We start from the raw sequence: 26155 nt of genomic DNA, 5'->3' as shown, positions 1-26155 counted from the left end.
TCACTTTCATGCATTGGAGAAGGAAATGGCAACCCACTCCAGTGTTCTTGCCTAGAGAATCCCAGGGACCGGGGACCCTGGTGGGCTGCCGTCTATGGGGTCACACAGAGTTGACTAAAGCGACTTAGCAGCAGCAGCAGCAGCATGAGGAAAGTTGCTCTTTCCCTTGGCTCACCCCGGGTCACTTTTAGATAATAAAGAGATTCTTAACTTCCATTCCCAGCTACAGTCACAGAAGATGCTTCCTGGGATGTTGCAGAATTCCAGGTTGCATCTGAAAGCACTTAGAATATCTATCATCTTGGAGATGCTTCTGCAGCATCAGATGTCATACCTGAGAAGAAACCTGATCCTCAAAATATTAAATCTATTGGCAGATATATGAGTTCCTCTTGATTACAGACCTGCATCTTTTCCAAGCTACAAGGGTTCTGCAGCACACTTTAGTGTCAGAGGGACGGAGACCCTCACCCTGAGTTTCTCCACAATACGCACCCAGGCAGCCAAACCCAGGCAAGGTCAAAGGCCATGTCCCTTATTCTCGGGGGCAATGCATTTCCCTTGTCAGCTGAGCTCCCCGGCATACCACCTGCCTACAATGTCACATGTGCTCTACCTGGCAGGCCACTGGGGCAGACTCTAGGGCCACTATTTCAAGTTCTGAGTCACTTTTGGGGAGTGCAACCTGAACCAATCCATCCATGATCATGCCTCAGGCTGAAAGGTGATCAGGAATTAGGACAGTATGACATCTCTCTGCTAAGTACTTCCATCATCTTCTCTTACCAAACATGGCATGCATCCCCAGACCAGACACTTAAGAACATTTGTTTTTATTTTGAACACCCCTTAACCCTGACTGATATCATCTACATTTAAATTTTCATACCTGGAATTAGAGTAATTTATACTCTTTAGACTAAAGAACAGAAGTGTATGGTCCAGGAAGCAAGACCTGTCCCCGATTGTTTGTTTAGAAGGGAGCCGATCCCTGATTCATGAAAAGATAGCATTTATGCTCCTTATTAGTGCCTGGCAATTCTATCTGCCACCAGAGGATTGGGCTACATGGCAGGGAGGGCTAGGTACTCACTCATAGGTCCAGCACAGGGTCATCAGCTCGTACATCTCTCTCGGACACCCTGGTGGGCACCCCATCCTCTCTCCTTTCTCCAGCATAGCAGAAACTTCACTGCCTTTCATTCCCTAAACCATGCAAAACCAAGCACAGCATTCAGCAAAACAAAACAAATAGAACCCATCCCTGAAAAGAGACGATACTGAAAAGAGTCGATACTGTGTGACTTCAATTATATAAAGTGCAAGAAACAGAAGCACCTAACCTATGATGCCAGGAATCAGGTGGGGTGACCCTTGGGGTAAGTCTTGTGTGTGTAGGGGGAAAAGGGAGCTTCTGTTTCTGCTTTGAGGGGCTGACTTTATGGGCATGTCCCAGTTATGAAATTCCATCAAGCTGTAGCCTAGGATTTGTGCACTTTTTTGTATATATATTTTGATGTGAAAAAAAAAATCTTAGAAAAGATTACTGAACTGCATATTTGCAAATGAGAGTAGCCATTATTTTTATTTCAACTCTAATGAATGTCGATTTGGGTAAATGTTTAAGTAAAATTTGTATTTTAAGGCAGGACAAAAAAATTAAATATAAAATCCTCTCTGTGTGTTTTGACCTCCTCTCTTCCTCACTAATGGGCACCGTGTATCTGCACTACACATTAACCCGAGCTCCTCAAAGACAGGAGTACCTGCGTGACCACAGAGATCAATTTTCTTTCTCTCTTCTGACACTGGCAATGTCACTTCTTTAAACAATAGTGCTCTTTCTTAGCTCTGAGGGGGTCGTGCTGACTTGCTGCTCCCTCTGTACATGCTTACCTGGACTGTCTATCCTTAGTGAACGAGTATGTCATTTTGATGCATAATCTTTTGTCTCAAAAGATCTTGTTTCTAAGACTGTGCCTTCGACTTTTAACAGGTGGAATAACTCTCAATGCCTTCTAAGAATTTGCTTCCTGGGTTATGAGCCTCAGTTTGGCTCAAATAAAATTCCCTTTTTTCCTTCTGATCTCGATAGTCAACTGAATTTTTGTTGACATATGAATGCATATTTATGTGTATAATACACAATGAAAAAAAACCCCACATATTGTCCAGATAGTTTCAAATATTTCTTTCAGTTTAGAATAAACTGAGATCACATTAACTCTGTACTCTCAAAAGATACAGACTCAGGAAGGGTGACCAAATTTGATATTTTTCAGGATCCTGTAAAGATAATCTGGTGCTTATCTGTTCTGATGGCCGATAATTAGGAAATGAAGCACAAGTAACTCACCCGATATGGCTTCTGCCCATAGGAAAACGCTTCCCACATTAACACTCCGAAGCTCCAAACATCACTTTTGCTGGAGAACTTGTAGTAGTTGATGCATTCTGGAGCGTACCACTTCACAGGCCACTTTCCATGGGTCTGGGCCTGAAAACCAGGCAAATGGAGATGTTCCATTAAGGATAAAATGATGGACACCATGTCTGTTCATAGCAGCACTATTCACAACAACCAAAGGTGTGAGCTCCCCAAGTGTCCATTGACAAATAAACAGATACACAAAATGGGGTATATTGACATAGTGGATGTACATTTAAGAAGGAAGGGGATTCTGATCATGCATGACACAGATGAACCATGCAGTTGCCTTTTATTATGCTCAGTGAAATAAGCTGGTCAAGTCACTAAAGGACTAATATATGATTCCACACAACAGACCTCTGTGGAGTCACAGAGACAGCAAGGAGAATAACTGTTGCCCGGGACCAGAGGAGGGGGAGAGATGGAGAGCAGCTGTTCAATGGGTACAGAGTTTCAGTTTGGGAAGATGAAAAGAATTCTGGAGGCTAGTTGTGAGCAACCTGAATGAACAATACTGAACTATACTCTTGAAATGGTTAAGATGGTAACATTTATGTTATATATCTCGTGCTAAGTTGCTTCAGTTGTGTCCGAGTCTTTGTACCCCTTGGACTGTAGCCTGCCAGGCTTCTCTGTCCATGGGATTCTCCAGGCAAGGATACTGAAGTAGGTTGCCATTTCTTCCTCCAGACGTTATGTATATATTTACTGCAATTTTAAAAATCAATAAAATCATGACTCACAAAATGCCTATGTATATATATTCTGTCTGAATCTTAAAATACGATTAAATCTTAAATTTTTAAGATTTAAATACGCATTTTTAAGATTTGGACTGAAGTTTTTGTATCCTCTAAGTCTGTTTCTCTTACCTCTTTGGTTGCTCACAACTTCTCGGAGTTTGGCATGACAATACAAAAGTCAGGCCTGAGTATTACTTAATGGTTTTGTTTCAAGAAATACTGGGCTGTTTACAATATATTTAACTATTATTGTACATTTGTCCACAGTTTTAAGTCAGCCCTGATTATTTTGGGGGAGATGGTTTCCTAGTATCATTTAAAACAAAGTTGCAAACTTTCTAATTTAAAAAAGCAAGTGGTGGTAAAAAGATCAAAGTTTTGCCCAGAAAAACCCATTCTGAGCGACATGAGGTTCAGTGTGACATGGATAAGTCTTACTACCTCCCCTGGAAGTCACTATAACCCTGGTGGCATCTCTTGGGTGGACAGAGGGAGGCCAGCTGCCCTATGGTGGCCAGAGGGGGACAGCTCAGGGATTTTAATCTGAGATCATAGATACCAGCACACTTCTCTAAATGGCACATTGCTTATACTTCTGTCTCATTCATTTTATGCATTATTTTTAGATTTTGACTTCAGATTTTTTTGAACAGGCTAGTCATGTATGTTATTTCAAGTTTATTCTGAATTTTGATTATAAGATAAAATTTTGACAAATCCTAAATATGAGGGAAAGTGAGTCTCTTTCCACTACAAACTCTAAGTCCTCATCAACAGAGACAGCACGTTTGATTATTTTTCTTGAGTCCTTCCAGAAAAATCTATATATAAGTATAAATAAGTAATACATGCTTTTTTTGAGAGGTAATCAAGCTACAGGCATATACTTTTATACTTTACTTTTTAATTTTTCTACTTAGCCATGTGTCATAGATATATTTCTGTCAGCACTTGCTAAGGAAGTCGCTTTTAGAAGAGTTAATTGCATGCTTTCTATAAATCTGCTATGATTCATCTAGCCAGCCTCCTGCTGAGAGGTCATTAAGTTTTTTCCCCGACTTTCGCTCTTACGCATCATGCTAGAGTGAACATTACTGACAGTGTATATTTGCCCTGTGTGTGGAGTACTTGTAAGGAACTGCTGGATCAAAGGGCATCTGTGTTTACGGTCCTGGTGCTGCCCAAGTCCATCCTGCCATGCACAGTTCTCCAGGAGCCCAGCTAATTTGCTTCTGCCACTATCATCTCTCTTTAATCTTTCTTAACTTTTTAAAGTTTTTCATTTCACTTTGTTTTCTTAAAGAAATTCATCATGTTCCCATCTTTTCACGTGTGTTCAGTTTCTTTCAGCTGCTTCTAACATGGCTTTTTTTGGATACAGTTTGATGACTGAGACGTGTATATACTGCAAAATATTTACAACAATAAGATTAGTTAACACACCCTTCACCTGACAAGATTACCATATTATTTGTTGTTGAAATGGTGAGAATGTTTAAGATCTACTTTCTTAGTAACTTCCAAGCTTACAATGTAGTGGACTTTCCAGGTGGCTTAGTGGTAAAGAATCCAGTTGCCAAAGACCCAGGTGATGTGGGTTCTATTCCTGGACCAGGAAGATCCCCTGAAGGAAATGGCAACCCATCCCAGTATTCTTGGCTAGAGAACCCCATGGACAGAGGAGCCTGGTGGGCTACAGTCCATGGGGTCACAAAGAGTTGGACACAACTGAGTATGAGCACACACAATGTAGTACTCTTAACTCTAGGCTCCATACTGTAGGTTAGAGCCCCAGAATTGATTTTATAACTAGAAGTTTGTGCCCTTTGACCAACATCTTCTCATTTCCCCCACCTCCCAGCTCCTGGCAACCACAATCTACTCTCTGTTTCTATGACTTTAGCGTTTTTTAGATTCTACCATGTAAGTGAGGTCATATGGTATTTATCTTTCGCTGACTTGTTTCACTTAGCTTAATGTCCTCAAGGTATGTCTGTGTGCTGTGCTCTGCTGTGCTTAGCCGCTCGGGTGTGTCTGACTCTTTGCGACTCCATGGACTTTAGCGAGTTAGGCTCCTCTGTCCATGAGTATTCTCCAGGCAAGGATACTGGAGTGGGTTGCCATGCCCTCCTCCAGGAGATCTTCCCAACCCAGGGATTGAACTCAGGTCTCCCTGGGTTCATTGCAGATAGATTTTTTACCATCTGAGCCACCAGGGAAGCCCAAGAATACTGGACTGGGTAGCCTATCCCTTCTCCAGGGGATCTTCCCAACCCAGGAATTAAACCAGAGTCTCCTGCATTGCAGGTGGATTCTTTACCAGCTGAGCTACTAGGAAAGCCCCCAAGGTACGTTGATATTGTTTCAAATGGCAGGATTTCCTCCTTTTCTATGGCTGGATATTCCCCATGTATTTGTCTACAGTTTTAAGCCAACACACACATACACACACGGACACACTCACACACACATCACATTTTCTTTATCCATTCATCTATTGATGGATATTAGATTGTTCCCATGTCTCGGCCATTGTGAATAATGCCACAATGAACATGAGAGCTATCTTTACCAGATAGTGATTTCATTGTCTTGAATATATACTTGGAAGTGGGACTGCTGAATGATAACAGTAGTTCCGTTTTTATTTTTTGAGGAAACTCTGCATTGCTTTCCATAGTGACTGTACAAATTTATATTCTTACCAATAGTGCACAAGGGTTCCTCTTTCTCCACATCCTCAATAACATTATCTATCTCTTATCTTTTTGGTGACAGCCATTTTAACAGGTATGAGGAGACATATGATGGTTCTGATTTGCATTCCTCTGTTGCTTAGTGATGTTGAATACCCTTACACATACTTGTTGGCTATTTGTATGTCTTCTTTTATTATAGAAATATAGGAAAAATAGAATCTTTCCATTCTGGTCCTTTGCCTATTTAAAAATTGGATTATTTGGATTTTTTGCTACTGAGTTGTATTGAGTTGTATGACTTCCTTATATATTTTTGATAATTACCAATTATCAGATAGATGGTTTTTCAAATATTTTCTCTCATTCTCTAGGCTGACCTTTAATTCTGTTGATTGTTTCTTTTGCTATTCAGAAAACTTTTTAGTTTGATGTAGTCCTGCTTGTTGTTTTCTGCTTTTGTTGCTTGTACTTGGGATGTCATAGCCAAAAATAATCATTGCCAAGACCAATGCTGAGGAGCTTTTTCCATATGTTTTCTTCTACGAGTTTTATAGTTTCAAGTCTTACATTTAAATTCATTAATCCACTTTGAGTTAGTTTTTGTGAGTGTTATAGTCCAGGAGTCCAATTTCATTCTTTTGAATGTGAACATCCAGTTTTTGAAGAGTATTTTTCCCCGCTGGATATCCTTGACTCCCTTATCAAATATTACTTGACTATGTATGCATAGGTTTATGGGCTCTTGCTTCTGTTCTATTGGTTTTCATGTTGTTTTTATGTCAGTACCACACTGTTTTGTTTACTATAGTTTCATAGTATAGTTTGAAGTCAGGAAGCATAATGCATCCAGCTTCATTATTTTGGAGGATTGCTTTGTCTATTCAGGGTCTTTGAGGGTTCCATATGAGTTTTAGGATTATTTCTTCCATTTTTGTGAAAAATGGAATTCTTGTAGGGATTTGTATTGAATCTGAGGATGGCTTTGTGTAGCATGGTAATTTTAACAATATTAACTCTTTGTATCCATGAACACAGGATATCTTTCCATTTATTTGTGTATTCTTCAATTTTTCATCAATGTGTTATTTTCAGTCTGCAGATCTTTTAACTTTCTTGGCTAAATTTATTCCTAAATATCTATTATTATGCAATTGTAAATGAAAGTTTTTCCTTCATGTCTTCTTCAGATAGTTCACTGTTAGTGTATAGACATGCAACTGATTTTTGTATGTTGATTTTGTGTTTTGCTATTTTACTGAATTTGTTTATTTGTTTTCACAGCTTTTCGATGCAGTCTTTGGGTTTTCTATATACAACGTGGGGGTTAAACAGTGTAGAGGTTCAGGGTGCCAACACTTCATATACTCAAAAATCCATGTATAACCTTACAGTTGGCACTCCATCTTCATGGTTCTGTATCTATGGATTCAACCAATAGTGAAATATGTAGTGCTATAGTACATACTTAGTGAAAGAAATCCATGTGTAAGCAGACCTGCACAATCCAAATCTGTGTTGTTCAAGGGTCAACTGTATAAGATTATGTCATCTGTAAATAAAGACAACTTTATTCTACCTTTCAGGTATGGATGTCTTTTATTTCTTTTTTTAACTTGAGGTAACTTTGATACATAAGCCCTTTTTTCCCCTAATTGCTCTTGCTAGGACTTCCAGTACTGTTTAATAAGCACTCATCTTATTCCTGATCTTAGATTAAAAGCTTTCAACCATTCTCCACTGAGTTTGACATCAGTTGTGGGCTTGCATACATGCCCTTATTGTGTTGAGGTATGTTCCTTTTATACCAACCTTTATGAGACTGTTTATCATGAAATGATGTGGATTGTGTCAAATGCCTTTTATGCATCTAATGAGATGACCATATGATTTTTATCTTTCATTTTATTAATATGGGGTATCACATTTACTGATTTGCATATATTGGACTAGCCTTGCATTCAAAAATAAATCCCACTTGACCATGATGTGTGATCTTTGTAACGTGTTGCTAAATTTGCTAGTATTTTGTTGAGAATTTTTGCATCTAAGTTCATCAGGGATATTGGCCTATAGTTTCCTTTCCTTGTATCTGGTTTTGGTATCAGGATAACATTGGCTGTGTAAAATGAATTTGAGAGTATTTCCTCCTCTTCTATTTTGGGCATCAGTTCTTCTTGATATGTTTGATAGAATTCTCTTATGAATTCTGTTAGGTCGATTTGGTCTAAAGTATAGGTCAAGTCCAATGTTTCCTTACTGACTTTCTGTTTGTATGACCTATCTATTGTTAAAAGTGGGGTATTGAAAGCTCCCACAATTATTATATTGTTATCTATTTCTCCCTTCATATATGTTAGCATTTTCTTAATATATTTAGGTTCTCCAATGTTGGGGCATGTATATTTACAATTATTATATCTTCTTTATGAATTGACCCTTTTACCATTATATGATGACTGACCTCCTTTGTCTCTGGCTAAGGTTTTTAGATTGAAGTCTATTTTGTATGATATAAACCTAGGTACATTTGCTACTTTTTGGTTTCCATTTGGAAGGGATATATTTTTTCATCTCTTCATTTGGAGATTTTGTGCGTCCTTAAAGTTGAAATGAGTCTCTTGTAGGCAGCATATTAGCTGGGTCTTTTTTTTTTTTTTTTTTTTTGTCCTTTTAGTCACTCTATGGTTTTTGATTGACAAATTTAATCCATTTACAATTACAGCAATTATTCATGTTATTCATGGGTAAAGATTTACTAATATCATATTATTGTTTTCTGGATATTTTAGATTTCCTTTGTTCATTTCTTCCTCTCTTGTCTTCCTTTGTGATTTGATGATTTTCCATAGTGGTATACTTAGTTTCTTTTGCTCTATCTTTTATACATCTACTGCAAGTTTTTTCCTTGTGGTTACCCTAAGGCTTACATAAATATCTTACAAATATAAATCTATTTTAAGGTGATAACAACTTAACTTTGATTGTATGAAAATACTCTTACCCTTTCACTCTTCCTCATATAGGCTATGTTTTTGATATCACAATTAAAGTATTTTTATATCATATATCCACTAATAAATTATTGTAGCCATAGCTATTTTTAATATTTTTGTCCTTTAGCCCTTATGCCAGCATTAAGTGATTAACACAACACCATATTATAGTAATGGGGAATGCTAAATTTGATTATATACTTACCTTTATCAGTATGCTTTATATTCTCATATTTTTAATGTTATTAATTAGCTTCTTTTTATTTAAGCTTGCAGAATTTCTTATAACATAGGTCTAGTGGTAATATATTCCCCCAGCTTTTTTGGCTGGGAAAGTCTTTATCATCTTCATTTCTGAAGGACATAAAGCGTTCTTTGGGATATATAGTATTCTTGGTTGGCATTTTTTTTTTTTCTTTCAGTACATTGACTGTATCATTCCACTCTTTTGGCTTACAGATGTGTGCTGAGAAATCTGTTGGTAGCCTTAGGGGGAGCTCCCTTGTAAGGGACAAAATTTTTTTTCTCTTGCTGCTTTTACAATTCTTTTTCTGATTTTTGACAGTTTTATTATTGTGTGTCTTGGAGAAGATCTATTTCAACTGAATTTATCTGGGACCTATGAGCTCCATGAACTTGGATGCCCAAATCGCAGATTTGGGAAGTCTCAGTCATTATTTCTAAAACAAGCTCTCTGCCCCTTTCATTCTCTCTTCCTGGACTTCAGTAATACATAACTCATTTCACTTTATGGTGTCCCGTGAGTCCCATAGGCTTTCCTCATTCCTTTCTTTAAAACAGTGTTTTGGTTGTGTTGAGCCTTTGTTGTGGTGTGCAAGCTGTGGTGCATAGGCTTAACTACCCTGAAGTATGAGGGATCTTAGTTCTCTGACCAGGGATTGAACCCATGTTCCTGGTATTGGAAGGTGGATTCTTAACCACTGGACCCCCGGGGAAGTCCTGAGAGAATCAATTCCTAGGCAGGTTGATAAGAAGTCTGGGGTCCCTGAGGAGAGGAGGAAGGGGTCGGGGGCTCTTGAAACAGAGATAGGGGTCTGGAATTCTTGAGGCTTTCCTTTCCTGGTGAAGAGAACTCTTTCTAGCTGCGTTCTCGCCTGGCACTGAGTGGTATGGACCTGACGGATGGGATGATGCAGGAAAAATGAAGTTATTGTTCTTTCCTTTTAGTGCAGTTATTCTCATGGTTTTCATTCTGCTGTGTTGCTAAAGCTTTTTAAGTGGACTCCAGAGTTCTCTCTGGAGCTCTGCGAGATAGTGAAGGACAGGAAAGCCTGGCATGCTGTAGTCCATGGAGTTGTAAAGAGTCAGACATAACTGAGTGAATGAACAAGAGTTCTCTCAAAGCTGTTTTATTCATGGATAGCTACCTGACCATTGATCATTTTTGGAGGACAGAATCTGGATCTCCTACCCCACTGTCTTGTTCCTGATCCTTTGCCTTTTATTTCTACACTGTCTTCTATATTTTCTTCCCTTCTTTATAGATTTTTAGAGATCTGCTTGTTCCCTTTTCAAAATATGCTGTTTAATATCTGTGGCAGTTGAAAAAATTGACCCTCATGTTCTTTGATATTCCTCCCTTCTGCCTTGAATATGGGTGATTTGGGGTTGCTCTGACCAGCAGAATAAGTGGACAAGACTGTAAGCCAGTTCCTAGGCCCTGAAGTTAGGAGTGTGACAATCTCTACTTCCTGCCTCTTGAGTAACTTGGTCTCAGGACCCAGTCACCATGCTGTGAGGAAGCCCGGGGTATATGGAGAGACCACATGTAGATAAGTTATTGTTAAATGGATACAGACCAGTGAAAGTCCCAGATCATGGCCCATGTCAAATGAGTCATTAGTGGTGTGAGTGAGCAGAGTGCTTGGAACCACCCCCATGACACTGTATGGAGCAGAGATGCACCATTTCCACCAAGCCCTGCCCACACCGCAGAACTGTGAGTAAGGGCTTGGTGTTGTTTTAATGCAACAAGTTTTGGGACCATTTGTTATCTCAACTTCTCCGTCTCCTCTTTAAGCCCTTGCTTTAGATAGTCTGTATTTCCTTCTTCCTACTTATCATGAAGTGCATGTTCCAAAGTATCTCCAACTTTAAAATCTATTTTTTTTCTGGTGTGTATGTGTGGTTATTATTTGAAGGCCATTGTTTCCTTTGCTCCATCTCCTAGCAGTCCCATCAAAAGGATCATTTGATGCTTTACACATTCTGGCTCATTTCTGAAGTGGCTTCTCTGGGGCCAGCTTGTCTATGAAGAATGGAGTGAGGAGCTGTGATGGGAGCTCTGCTTCTGTTGCTCAGCCTTTGTGCTGACCCTTCGCTGACTGAGATCTGCTATCCATCACCATCTGCCATACCCACTCAGAGAAAGCATGAGTGGGTGTATGTGGTCGCTTAGGTGTCTTCTCCAGCCACTTTGTGGTATGGCACTCAGGGGAAGTCCACGACTCTCACCCTGCCATTCACTAGTTAGATCATCAGGGTATGTCATCTATTTCTGAGACTGTTGGACATTCCCAGGGTCATGAAGAGCTGAGAATATGTTCTTGACACCCTTTTCTGCTATCTCGTCTCTGTTACATTTTCTAATGGGTCAGGGTAGACTCTACATACACTCTGTGACTGAGTTCATATGAGGATGGGGCTGTTTACTTTTTTCCCTTCTTTTACTTGCTATCAGTTCATTTGAGGGTTCATAAAGAAGCTTTGAAAAATCCTACTAGAGTCAACCTGTCCAATATGTATTTTCCAAAGTAATTTAACAAATGAATTCTATTCTTGTTTTTTTTTCCAGATGAATCATCATTAATACCTTGATTCCCTATTTTTCTAAGGAACATAGTTTGGAAGATACTATTCGGAGTAAATCTCAAGTTGTGACATATTAGAGTATTTCCATCTTTTTAACAATAGAATCAAAGCTTAAGAAGAACATTTCTTACACAGTCATTTTTCTATAGGGAAACTGCTTCTTGAAATCTTACCAAAATAAAATAAAGAACCATATATTTGCATTTCAGATTTTTACTACCAGCTGCTCTCAATGGTGGGTGAGTTGTTCGTACCTTGTAGTAGTTTTCATCAGCACGAAGTGCTTTGGAAAGTCCAAAATCACTGATCTTGGCATAATGTTGAGTAACCAGCAATACATTCCTTGCAGCCAGATCTCTGTGCACAAAATTGCACTCTTCCAAATATTTCATTCCCATAGACACCTGATGAACCAGCTCTATGATGTTTTTATCCTTGACATGCCTGAAAGCCACACATATGTCATTAATGATAGTGAACAGGAGTCCATTTCAGAGCAACCAACCATGCTTCTCACACAGAGAGAATATGAACCCACTTATTTCCTATTCTTCTAAAGCAAGAGTCACAAGTGGCAGTGACTGGTATTCAGCTGCTAGAATTACATGAAAAGCAGTATAACAGGGTGGTCAGACCTGGCTCATGGAGAATCAGGGTTCAGTTAGAACCCTCATTCCAATATTGAAAAGGTAAGAACACAACCTTGAGTCCCACTGAAGCACAAGCATAGGTACAAATGGGATAAAGTAATCAGTGGCTATTGTTATGATTTATTCCTCATGATTCTCTATCTCAACCATGACTGGAGATGAGCATAGCATGATTACTCCATTGATGGTTGCCATGAATTAACAGCAATGGATATTTTCAAAAATAATTACTTATGGGAATGCAGTAGTTAGCCAGATATGTAAAATATCACTGTTTTCCCATATAAAATGTTTATTTAATTGTTTCCTTTAAAAGAGCACATTCTTTCTGCCTGGTGAGAGGAGAATGCTTTCTAAGATAGTCTAGGGCTGACTTTATTACCAGGCCAGTATGACATGAGCAAAGGAGACCAAATTGTTGAATTAGAGTTTTTCTTTATACATTAAGGGGTAAAGAACACTTGATCCAAAGACTACAGCTTTCAAACCTCCCCACTCAAGGTCCCTGAGGGTGGGCCAACTCTTGGAAGGCACCGGAGGAGACAAGGGTTCTGGAAGAAATCAGGCTATGATGTGCACTGGGCAGGCAGGCCCTGCCCCTCACATATGAGCTACTGGGGCACCTAAGGATACCTGTTCTGTTGTAAATATTTGTTGAGTGGACCAAGTTCTGCCATCTCCATGACCAGCATCCAGGACTCAGCTTCACATATCCCTATCATGCGCACAATGTAAGGGTTGTCAAGCTGCTGCATGACATTCGCTTCTGCTAATAACTCATCCTTAAGAGCAGGGTCATTGGCCTCATTTTTCAGGATTTTCACAGCCACTGTTTTCACAACTCTGCAAAAGAAATCAAAACACATAAGAAACTTTCCAAAGTGGTTCACGTATGGATAATTATCTTCCATGACGCATAATTCCTGTGCTGGAAATGAAGTAATGGAAATACCTGCCACAGAGTGGAAATATGTCTGAAGAAGCCATGTTGTACATGGCTAATTCTTCAATCATGTTCTCTCATTTTATAGACAAGGAGTAATATGTAATTAGTTGAAAATAATCGGAGAGTGCCGAAGAATGCCCCAACCAACCAGAAAGCTGACACACTAGAATATTTAAATAACTTTCAAACAAACTTTAAAAACTGACATGCATGGATTCCAGTAACATCTTGAGATTTATCACATCATTATCTATAATGTATGTAATTACAGCATGCCTTTAATATATGTTACAATGAATTTCTAGATGCAGAATTAAAAAGCATGCACTGTTGAAGCTTATAATTTACAAAACACTTCTAAAAACTGAATTTTGTTCATTTTAAGCATGCTTCAAAAAGTTTGGAAAAAAACTAATTTTTTTCCATTTTTGAATAAAAGCATCATTTAAGTCATGTTTGAACTCTTGAAAATATCCTGACATGGTGGGGGCTTAAAGAAATAAATAGCACTTAAATATGTACAATTTGAAAAACTGCATCTTTTCATGATACAGTTCCCACAAATGCAGGAAGTATAACTCTTTTGTTGAACTTCAAAAGTAGAAAATAAAAACAGATGTATCAAATAAAATACGTTAAATAACATAATAACAGGTAAGTCTGACATACATTCAGAAAAGAACATATAGCTGCAGTGTAGAACTCAAGAGTATTTACACATTGCACACAAGATGTAGTTCCTACACAGATGGAAGTATAGAACGTATCCAGTACCCAAGAAGCCTCTGCATCCTCCTCCTGAGATCAAGGAAATATAATATCATGCCATCTCTAGATAGCTTATTGTTTCACCTTTCACATTTCGGTCTACCATCCATCTGGAATTAGTTTCATGTATGGTGTGAGGTAGGGGTCAAAAATAACAAGCACAAACTTCTTGATTCTTCCAATGTTTAAGGAAGAAAGACCATTCACAAAGTTTTCCAGAAACAAAAGGAGGAAGGGAACTTCCCAACTCATTTTATGATGTTACCATCAGCCTGATGCCAAAACCAGACAAAAAAATTACAGGAAAATAATTTACTGATATCTCCCATCAATGTAGATGCAAAAATCCAAAGGGAAATATTAGAAAATTTAATTCAGTGCTTTATGAGAAAGATATAATGAATATATAATTCATGAATAAGATAGGTTTATTCCAGGAATGCAAGGTGGGTTTAACATTTGAAAATCAATCAGTGTAATTCATCCATAAACACAACAAAGGAGAAAAAGACTATCAGCAGAGGAGAAAAACTAAACAAAAAATGTAACACCCACTTACAATTAAAAACAAATCTCTCAGAAAAGTAGAAATAAAAGGGAACTTCCATAATCTGATAAACAGCAGCTATGAACCTACTGGTGAAATATTGAAAGTTTTCCCCCTGAAATTAGGAATGAGGAATGTGACCGCTGACACTTTTATTTAACATTGAACCACAGTATCTAGTTAGTACAATAAGACAAGGAAGAAGTGTAAAAGTATAAGAATTGCACAGGATAAAATCAAACTGTTGTTATTTATAGATGATATATTTCTGGGTCAAACAATACACAAATAAACTACTGGAAATAATGAGTGAAAAATAATAGAAGAGTTTAAGAAAAGTTGTTGGACATCAGGCAAACAGACAAAATCATATTCTTGCATTCAAGCAATGCCAAGGAATAGCAAGAAAAAATTTTAAAATTATACCACATATAAAACCAAAAATATTAAATACCTATGAATGAATCCAGCAAAGAAGCTGTGCACGACCTGTACACAAAAAACTAAATAATTTTGCTCAGAGAAATTAAAGACCCAAGTAAATGGAAAAATGGGTCATGCTTATTGATATGAAGACTCACTACTGTAAAGACATCATTTTGCCCCCAGTTAACCTATGTGGCCTTTCCTCTCCCCACATCTCTAGCTGAAATTATATATCTATAGTCATGTCCCTGTCAATTTGTATATTTAATTAAGCAAGGAATCGAGTATCACAAACAAGTTGAGAAAATTTATACCTTAATACAGGATAATTTATATTCATTTATAAAATAATGGACATATATTAATTTATTTAAAAGTAAGCATAGCAGTCATATATCTATATATATGACTTAATATATCTGTCATATGTCATATATAGATATATATATACACACACAAAGTCAGACATAACTTAGTGACTGAACAACAACATATATATATATATATATACACACATGTATAAACACGTATGGTGAAAGGGGTATGATTAAAAGCATGTTTCTGTGCATACTCTTGCTTGTATTTTTGACCCTTGAGCCACATAAATTGTATACAAATTCCTTAAATTTAAAATAGCATCAAACAACCAAACCCAATTATATTCATATCAGTAACTTCCTAGCTTGAACATAGATTTTCAGAGGATTTGTTTCAAAGGATTTTAGAAACCAATAATTTTACTGAAAATTCCATGACAGATGCCTTCTAAGCACCAAATAAAATACAAAGAGATTTTTAGTACTCTAGCAATTTTAATTGTTATATAATACATACTAGGGTTTCCAAGGTGGTGCTAATGGTAAAGAACCCTCCTACGAATGCAGGAGACATGAGACATGGGTTCAGTCCTTGGGTTGGGAAGAGCCTCAGGAGAAGGAAATGGCAACCCACTCCAGTATTCTTGCCTGAAGAACCCAATGGACAGGGAAGTCTGGCGGGCTACAGTCCATAGGGTTGCAAAGAGTCGGACCCAACTGGAGCAACTTAACACGCACGTGCACACACATAATACATACATACTGTTCTTGCATCTTAAGTAATACATATGTGTATGCGTGTGCATATAAAGATCTAAAAATTATAGACACTCAGGTTTGTTAACGGTCGCAGTGTTTGAGTGGTAAAATATGATGTTTTTATTTTCTTATATTTTCATTGACTCTATTTCTTAATTTGCTATAAGGGACACACAATACATCTAAACTATTACATACACAGTTAATATATGTAATAGATGCTTTCATTGTAATTGTACCAGAAATGAACAAAAATTGTACAATCAGTCATAAAGGATTTAGCCATGCTACATGACATTTTGTGTCTGGGATTAAAAGAACATGATACATGTATATGCAGTAGTTTCTAGAATGTAAGCTCACATGAGAATAAGTGCAGGGAAATGATGCAAACTTTTGACTTACTTTTTCATCTGGTAATAGCCCTTCTTCACAGTCCCAAAGTTCCCAGAGCCTAGTTCCTTGTCTTCCAGGGTCAGCAGCTTCCGGTCCAGGTAGACCTCCTTAGGCCGGATCTCCTCGGGGTCTGCATAGGGGCTTTCGTAGACCTCAGTGTCCATGGGCAAGGCTTCTCTCTGAGCTTCTGCAAAGGAGTTAAGAAACTTACAGCCCGTGAACTTGATTCCATGTGAAATTGCCATTGTCCCCTGCACTTGTCTCCTGGGGTCATGCCTTGCATTTCATGACCTTGGTTATCTTGGGCATTTATAGTGCCTGTGAGCACTTCAGACACAGCCTTTCCCAGCTACAGCAGGGTAGAAAAAAGGCCCTCATCTTTGTTGTACTTGACCCCTGTTCTTGCACTGAAGTACATCAAGAAAGAGTTTTCCTGTCAGCAGCAGAGATGGATGTGCTCAGTTGTGTCCAAATCTTTGGCGTCCCATGGATTGTAGCCTGCCAGGCTCCTCTGGAATTTTCCAGGCAAGCATATTGGAGTGGGTTGCCACTCCCTACTCCAGAGGATCCTCCCAACCCAGGGGTTGAGCCTGTATCTTTTGCCTCGCCTGCACTGGCAGGTGGATTCTTTACCATTAGCACCTCCTGGGATGTGGCCCTCCTAGTGGACTGTGGTGCCTTTAAACTGTCTGAAAATCCTGGCCCTCCTTCAGAGAGGCGGGGTCTACGTCACCTCCCCTCCGTGGCTTCTGTAATCATGTCCACCGATAGAGTACATCAGTAGTGATGTTTGTGATATACTCAGGCCAGGTCCTAAAGGCCAAGCCCCTTCTGTCTGGGTTGCTGGGACTCTTGAAGCTTCAGACTCTGTGCAGTTGTTCAACTGCCCTGGCTCCTTCTATGCTGTGTGAATGCCCCAGCCAGCCCAGGTGGAGAGACCAGATGAAGAATCTCTGAGGCTCCATATCCTGGAGATGAAAGATGCTGGCTGGCCTCCAGTGCCTTGGTTCTAGTCCCACCACGGTCTCCACTCCTGCTGGCCCAGCTCCACCCCCGATCTGCCTGTAAGAGGCCCCATGCCACCACAGCCCACTTCAGCCTTGCCCAGATTCCTGATCTGCATAACTGTCGCTGATTTAAGCTACTAACTTTGGGGTTGATTTTTTTGTAGCATTAAATAGATCAAGTTTACCAACTAAAACAAAAACCTGGGGCCACCTAGAAAACCTAAGAAGCTGATCCAGAGGCCCCATTTCTGACCAGTCTAATAGAGGCCTTGTGAGTCTGAAGGGGTGCTTCCCCTCCTGCCCTCACAGAATCACTGCAGTTCCCTGAACATGTCTAGAATCCCAAAACTTAGACGTTTCTTCAGTTTTTACCAGCTACCCATTGTTGGACCTCCATCTGAATTTACTCCTGGATACAGACATCTTTCCAAGAACAGATCTTAGAAATGGAAACTTTAAGTAGCGTTAGTTATTACTGGAAAAGGTGAAATATTCTGAAGCAGGGGGTTTGGAGGATATTTTCAATATGGCTCATTTATTGTGAGGGAGGCTGTGCAGATCATTTCCTCCAACAGACACCACTACTCGCAGACACATAGCATCTTCCACCTGCCCCCAGACGACAGGATCACTCACTGCTAAGCAGCGCCTGTAACAGCTGCTGACAGCAGGGCGAGCCTGCCCTGCCATTTGCAAGGGACTGTGGGAGGCATCCTTGCGCTGTGAATGCCCAGGGCTAAAGGGGCAGCTCTTACCTCTCTCGTTGGCCCACGGTCCTCGGTCTGGCTCATATGGGTTGAATGTTGTAGAACTATCCACCTGGTTCCCTGAGGATGTGCGGGTCTGAGGCACACAAATGATAACAGCTCATTTTTCTTCATGGATAACACTGTTGAGTTGGCCTGCATACTAATTTCTATTTTCAAATAATCACATCTTAACTTAAGCAGGGAAGACAAAGGAAGGAACCAGGAAAAGAGACAGGAAAACAACAACAACAGCATGGCTTATCTCATTCTCTGGGCAACTGATGGGATGCTGTGAAGGCTAAATAGAGCTCATGCTTCTATAACAGAAGGGGCCTGCAGGGATCCCAGGGGGTGTTGTGAGAGAATTAACCAGAACTGTTTTGGTGGGATTCCCGCCTACTTACTTGCCCTTTCAAATCCTACTTCCACTTGCTAAAAGATGCTGAGTATTTTCATTATCCCCTTGGATTCATTCCCCTCCATTAATTTTTTCTAATATTACAGAGAAGTTATTGAAAAAGAAACATTAAGTATCCACCAGCCGCTTCAACCCACTTCCCAACTCTAAAGCATCCATGAATTCCCAGTATCCACATGTATCTTTACAATCTGTGGAGATCTAGCAACATTTGGGTAGATCCCAGAGGATAGTGTTGGTCTGGTCAGTAAGCTAGAGGTACCAAGATGAAGCGGCTGCTAGCATCCCAGGGTCTAGTGCCCCACCTATTAATTGTCACAATCGTCATTATCATCATCTACCAACCCTTTGAGACAGGGAAGCCTGTTTTTGCTAATCTGAAGGCAGGTATTTCTTCCCTGTACCCAGAGCAGGTAACTGATGCAGATAAAAAGCCTTGCTGGCCATTATTAATGGCAACTTTCCTTATTATTTATTTGATTTGCATCAGTTTGCAGCAGGAAATAATGGGGGTAAATCCACTGTTATATTCCTATATCTTTTCCCTTCCAAAAGTCTCCATCTCAGTGGAGATCCACCTTTATCCTCAACTAAAAATAAAGGTGTGTGCTTAGTCACTTACTCATGTCTGGCTCTTTGTGACCCCATGGACTGTAGCCCACCAGGTTCCTCGGTTCATGGGGATTCTCCAGCGAGAATACTGGAATGGGTTGCCATGCCCTCTTCCAGGGGATCTTCCCAACCCAGAGACTGAACCTAGGTCTTCCACATTGCAGGTGGATTATTTACTGTCTGAGCCACCAGGGGAGCCCAAGAATACTGGAGTGGGTAGCCTATCCCTTCTCTGGGGATCTTCCTGACTCAGGAATCGATCCAGGGTCATCCTGCATTACAACTGGATTCTTTACCAGCTGAGCTAACCGGGAAGCCCCCAAACAAAGATATTGCTACTAAATTTGGTTCACAGAAAAACCATGGTTCAAATTATCTTTGTGGCATGAGTTGAGTAGGAAGAAATTTTATATACCCCCCCCCCCCTTTTTTTTTAGCAGTGCCTAAACACTGGCCATGAAGAAATGAGATACTGCCATATTTTGGAGAAATTTAAAGAAACAGACCGTAAGCTGAATTTTACACAGTCGCTTATCTACTGGCACACACAGAATGTTCACCTGTCTTCCTGACATCCCCAGCTCGGGATCCAAAATACAGTAATGAAGTCACAGTGCATCACTTCTGCGACATGGTCAACTGTGCCTGAAACTGTCTTCTTGCTGCTTACCGAGCTCTATAGAGCCCTGGCTCACCATGGCAAAGGCCATTCTGACAAGCTAAAGGACATCTGCTCTTATGTGTCAATGGAATGCCATTGTATCCATTTTCTGATCCACTTTCTCAGCATTCTTATCAAACTGTTTAATAGAAACAGCTGTGATGTATCAAGAATGAAAATAGAATATAAGTTACAGGGGATATAATCATTGATTTACTGCATCAGAGCTTTGTTGCTAAATTGTTCATGCAACCACTGCTAAATAAAAATGAGTTCAACAAACATAGCATGAAGAAATGAGCGAACGGAGATAAACTTCAGACTGGCAGGTGTGAAATGTAAACCCTTTTAGTGGGATTTAAAAATGAATTCTCTCTCAAGTTCTTCTATTAATAGGTGCGGATAATTCCAAATAACAATATACCACTTTAAAAAATTAACATGATTATAAGACTCTTGGATATACAGCTAGTTCACTTTTTATTTATGATCACCCTGTCTCAACGGAACTGTCCTAGGAGAAACTAGGTAATTCCCAAAGCTTGCCATACTCCTGCTCTGCTTAGTCCCCTCCGGTAATCAAACTACAAGGTTGAAATAGTTTTCAAATTAAAAAATAAATTCTCTTTTAGGTTCACATTGACTGTCATTTCAACTTCTCTGATTTTTGCCCTCAAGGTAGGAAGGTTCTGAACTCAAAAGCTAAACCATGACCCCAGGACCAGCCATCATGGACAAGGAGAAGGCGCCAATACCCCTTCTCTGCACTGGAAGGCCTCCCACTCTTTTCCCACTTAGGGATGTATTCCAGGACTGCAGCCTTTCCACCCTGACGGGATGTTCTCCGGAGCAGAAAGACTTCATGAAGGCTGTTACATTTGAAGCCAGAATGCAATGATCTGCGATATGAATCCTGCCAGGGAGAATTTAAAAACAGAGGTGGGGATGTAAAAAGTACTGAAAAAGACACTAGGGCATGAGGAGTAGGAATCAGTGGTGATGGCCACAGTTTGCCTACGGCCCTGGACAGACTGATGCATACTTTGATTGGCTGTGTGGTGTCCATCCCTTGTCTGTCTTGTCTATGGATAAGACAATGGGTGTGGGTCTCCTCTTGAGAAGGTTGAGCCCCATCTTTTAAGCCGAGGTGGTTCAAGGGCTTCATTTCAACATTGCCCAATTAGACCACCAGCCTTTGCAGCCTAAACCTAGTTTCCTTCAATAACCACATCAGCTCCCTGCCTGGACCCCTTGGCCCTCCCTGCCCTGACTGCGACAAAAAATGGAAATACACTCCACAGAGAATGCACTCTGGAAGAAATGGGAGGTTTTTCTACTGTGTCTGTTAAAAAGGCCGTATTGACTTGATTTGAAGATGAAGCTACAAATGCAAGTTTCATCTTTCCCAAAGCACTTGGTGATTCTACCATTCAGTAGAACAACAACAAAACCCTATGGAATCAAATGCTTGATTGAAAAGAAGATTTGAGGACTTTGTAAACAATGAACTCTAAGGCAAAATGATAAACTAGGAAAGTATTGTTAATATTTAGAATTGAAATGCCTTTTAATTTAATGGAAAATGTATTGCTGATCCATTATATCATCTGTAGTTATTATTTCTGCTCTGTATTTTATCATTTATTCTGCTTTAATCAGTAACATCTCCTTTTCTGCATAGAGAACAAGGTATCAATGAAATGTTGACTGTTGCTTTCCCCCTACTTTTGCTGACATTGGAAACCAAAGTCAAACCTTCAGGACACCACTAGATGTCACTAGCTACCTTAGCTTTCCACCTTTCAAAGAGCAATTTGCGAGTTTTAAGTTTTGTAAATTCAAGTAAAAACAGATCACTCCACAATAATAAAAATAGTATTTGTTTAGGTTGGGAAGATCCCCTGGAGGAGGGCATGGCAACCTACTCCGGTATTCTTGCCTGGAAAATCCCCGTGGACAGAGGAGCCTGGCGCGTTACAGTCCATGGGCTTGAAAAGCGTCAGGCGCAACTGAGTGACTAAGCACAGCACTGCACAGGTTGTAAATTATGATCCTTGATCTCTTGTTGGCTACTTAGCTGCAAGTAGAGAATATATTTGACAAATATCCTTTGATTGCCTATTTTTAAGAAGTATAGATTCAGAAGTGAACAAAAGAGAAAAATACATTGCTTTTATGGAGCTAATTGAGAGTTTCCTGACACAGGTATTCTGATTTTCATTTCTAGACTTTAATTTTTAGACTTAAAACACATTTTCAAGTCAGGTAACAGCAATGACAAAAAGAGCCAGTAGGCTTCAGAAATTTTAGCTGCCCAAACCAGACACAGTTCTGGTCTTCAGCGGAATGACTGGCCCCAGTCCAGGGTTCCAGAGCTAAAGGCAGACTCTCCTTGGTCAGGGCATGAAATAATCTTCGGTTTGCTTCAGATCCATAAAAATAAGCACTTGGCTGTCATAATTAATTTCCCTTCACCTTAGAAGCAAAGATGTAAACCTGGTCCTTTATAATGATGTTGGAAACATTTTCTCAAGGGTGTGGCCCACCGCTTCCACGTTACCAAGTACATGGGTATGATTTAAGAACTCCTGTCTTTCTCCTAGCTGATTCTTCGTGAATCGTGTTAAAACGTCTAAAAGTATTCCAATCAGCAATGTAGGTGTTGGAATAAAACATGAAAAATGGATTTGAATTTGAAATTCTGGAACATTTTTCCACAACTAAGACAAATGTGAACGCTATGTTTCATCTTAGAGAACGTGCCTTTGAACTCTGAAACAGAAGCACGGTCTTTAAGGCTGCTGTTGTTCAAACTGACAGTGATCCTCAATAGAAGGATTGGTTTACATACTTAAAGCAGCAAAGAAAAATATTCCAATGCTAACAATAGGTGGAATTTTATCCATGTAAGGATTAACAGTCCTTAGAGTAAGTGATGGCAGGAAGCAAGGATAGGGTAGGTTATACTTGAATTATTCTTCAGTTAAATTCATTCATAATTTCAAGTGTTAAAATGTTACTAATCTCTAAAGAAAAATACTCCTGCCCTTAAGTTTTTGTCATAATATTTCAAATTATCTGATTAATAATATTCTGTAAATCATAATACATTTGTCATTAACTATCTGCATGCTAGAGTTAATTCAGGTTCTAGCATGTCCATTTTGTGCCTGAATTATTTAAAAAACAACTATTCATATTGAACAAATAAACAAATTCAAGAAAGTTATTTATACCTCAACAGATGGGATATTTGACATAATTCCCACAAGTCTTTTTCATGACTGGTTAAATAATGGAAAATTCCTCTTTTATTTTTTAAGACCTAAGTATTAGTTTTCCTAAAATATTTCCGGTGAGCAATTAAAATATTTTTAATTCATTGCTTAAATCATACAATGTTTCTGTTTATTAATGAACTACTGATATTTTTGGCTTTTATGAAAGTTCAATGCATACTTCAAAGCTGTTATAAATTTAAATAGACAATAGCCCTCTTTTAGCCAGAAAAGTATTTCCACAGTATTAACCAGATTAATTAGCTTCTAATATTTAATTGTCTTTTAAAAGTGATTAAGTAATTTAAGAGGGGCAAATTTTAAAAAGCACAACAGGGTTTCAATGAAAAAAAGGGTCTCCTCGACACACCATTTCCTACTCCCAAGGCAGCTAGTGCTATCAGTATTTGCTATATTCTTCTAGAACATTCTACACTGTATCAGCACATATATATGTGCCCAACTTTGTCATCTTCAATTAACACTGCATTTTGGAAATGACTCTATATCTCAGCTACCCATCGTGGTATGAATTTTATCATAAGTGATTTCATTTATTTCCCATTGATTTTTAAATTATTTCCAGTCTTTGTCAATGATACAATGTTAGACATGTACCATTTCACACTTCTCCAATAAAGTACAGCTTACTCACCACACACTTGTTGTGTGGTGTCACCAAGCTTATTTATTTGGGCCAGTTTTACTGCTGGACATAAGAGAGCACCATAGCTTTAACTCACATTTTTCTTATTATGAAATGCAACAGCTTTTCCTATGCTTAAGAACTGTTTGTATTTTCTTTCCTATAAACTATCCTATGCCCACTAACCTATTAGATAGTTAAAACTTTTATTGATTCATATAATTCTTTATATAGTAAAGATATTGACCCTATATATGGATATGTATATATATATATATATATATATATGATCACTGCTAATATTTATTTCAAGTTTATTATGTTTCTTTGGAAGACGTTTTGGTTCTTATCCACATGTCTTTTATTTTTTGGTAGTCTTGCTGATGTTTTCTTCAATTTCTTTAGACATTCTTCTTTCATCTAAAGGCCTACTGAATCTTATTTTCTGGATACTTCTGTATCACTGTGGGTGGGTGGGCTTCGGGCTGCTGGGGAGGACCACGAGGCTGGAGAGGGGCTTAGTTCTTCACAGGCCGGGTTACTGTTTCCTGAGGTGATAGCGCCTTAATGTGTCACCCTGACTGGCCTGAATGATACTGCTGTGTTACTGACTCAAACTATGATCATGGTACTGCTGTGAAGGGATTTTGGAGAGGTAATTAAAATTCTTAATTAGTTGCTTTTATTTAGGGAGATTATCCTGGGTGGGCGTGACTGAATAAGTCAAGAGTTCTTAGAAGAGGTTGAGACTTTTCTAAGAGGGGTGGGGCAGGGGGAGTGACTGACCCTTGGCTGTTAATGACAGTTCCACCTTGCTTATCCACCCTTCCTGATGACTAGCCCTATGGACATTGAACTTGCTCCAACAGTTGTGTAAGGCAAGTCCTAGTGATAAGTCAATATATATATATATATGTATGTGTACATGTATACAGATGTTTATATAAATATGTACTTATGTGTGTTAAAAATGTACCTCTGTGTGTGTATGTGTGTGAGTGCACTGTGGGTGTTTCATGCATAAACCTCTGACTGATCACATTCTCCTGGGTGAACTCTGAGTGATGCCCTAGGACACTACAGAATTAAGGTGAACGTGGAAAGCTGTGTCTTCTCTGCAGTGAAACTGCTTATGTCTGGGACTGCCCATGGGTGGAGGACTGTGCATCAGCACTCGAGCCTTGGGCCGTCAGAAAGAGAAGGATGAATAAACAAGTGGTGGGAGTGAGGAGTGTGGTCCAAGTCCACAGAGACTCCTCCACGGCTGCCGCACAGACTCCATGCATGGAGGGCCGAGCAAGCCAGGTGAGTGAAAGGTTCTAAGCCTGCCGATGGGGCTCCATGGATGGGCAACGCAGTGTCCTTCCCCAGGTTGTACCATAATATGAAGTTTTGTCAATGCAGTGTTTGATTAAGGACTCAAAGAGATGACTCATGGTTGAAAAGCACCCTGAACCAGAGCATATTTTGAATCACCTCAGTTGATGGGGCACCATCTGGCCTATTTTCCCCAGAATATGGCCCTATGAGATGCCATCTTGACAACTAGGTGTGCCTTCCCCAAGGAGAAGGGGTGAATGCTGACAGGGGTTGAGGGCCAGGAGGGCCAGAAGGTGCAGCCGCAGATAGTTCACCTTGGACCATGGGGAATGTTGACCTCTCCAAGGCCAAAGCCTCAATCACCTATTGGCCCTGGTGGCTTGAAACAAACACCAAAGCATGGGGCAAACGGGGTACTGGCCTAGCATGCATTCCCTTGACAACTCTCCAGCCTTCCAGCTCCTGACATGCCACCCTGGCGTGGACAGCCCTCAGGGTCACCCCTCTAAGAGCAATGCCCCAACATAACTGATGTTTCCCATGAGCTGATCCACCCTGACTGGGAATGTGCCCTCAAAACAGATAGTTACTCCATTCAGGTTTATCACCTAACTTTCCCCCTCAAACACTACATTAAACTCACTTCGATTTTTTGTAGTCAACAAGATTGAAAATATCTAGAATACAACAGCCCACTTGGAAAGAAAATCTTGGGGCTTTTATGCTTCTCATTTACATTGTTTCTGCTAAGTACTTTAGGCAATCTGCTTCAGGAACTGATGCTTGATTGTATGCTGACATGTCTAGAAAAGGGGCTTCTCAGGTAGCTCAGCTGATAAAAAATCTGCCTGCAATACAGGAGAGCCTGGTTCACTTGCTGGGTTGGGAAGTTCCCCTGAAAAAGGGATAGGCTATCCAATCCATTGTTCCTGGGCTTCCCTGGTGGTTCAGATGGTA

At 39.6% G+C, this 26155-nt stretch overlaps 1 protein-coding gene across 9 annotated transcripts in view; it reads right to left on the bottom strand.

The window, feature by feature from the left end:
* SYK (spleen associated tyrosine kinase) overlaps positions 1-26155 on the bottom strand; it is a 106973-nt gene that overhangs the window by 5040 nt on the left and 75778 nt on the right. For all 9 annotated transcript variants that reach the window (XM_042242978.1, XM_042242977.1, XM_042242980.1 and 6 more), the window contains 6 exons: positions 18270-18357; positions 16517-16694; positions 12982-13191; positions 11953-12142; positions 2357-2497; positions 1094-1206 (listed from right to left, as the gene is read on the bottom strand). In XM_042242978.1, the coding sequence (XP_042098912.1) occupies positions 1094-1206; positions 2357-2497; positions 11953-12142; positions 12982-13191; positions 16517-16694; positions 18270-18357 (920 nt within the window). The remainder of the gene's footprint in view (positions 1-1093; positions 1207-2356; positions 2498-11952; positions 12143-12981; positions 13192-16516; positions 16695-18269; positions 18358-26155) is intronic.

This window comes from Ovis aries, chromosome 2 (genome assembly GCF_016772045.2).
Source record: "Ovis aries strain OAR_USU_Benz2616 breed Rambouillet chromosome 2, ARS-UI_Ramb_v3.0, whole genome shotgun sequence".
Lineage (NCBI taxonomy): Eukaryota > Metazoa > Chordata > Mammalia > Artiodactyla > Bovidae > Ovis > Ovis aries.
The sequence above is the reverse complement of the archived record's forward strand: the minus strand, read 5'-3'. Positions and strand labels throughout refer to the sequence as shown.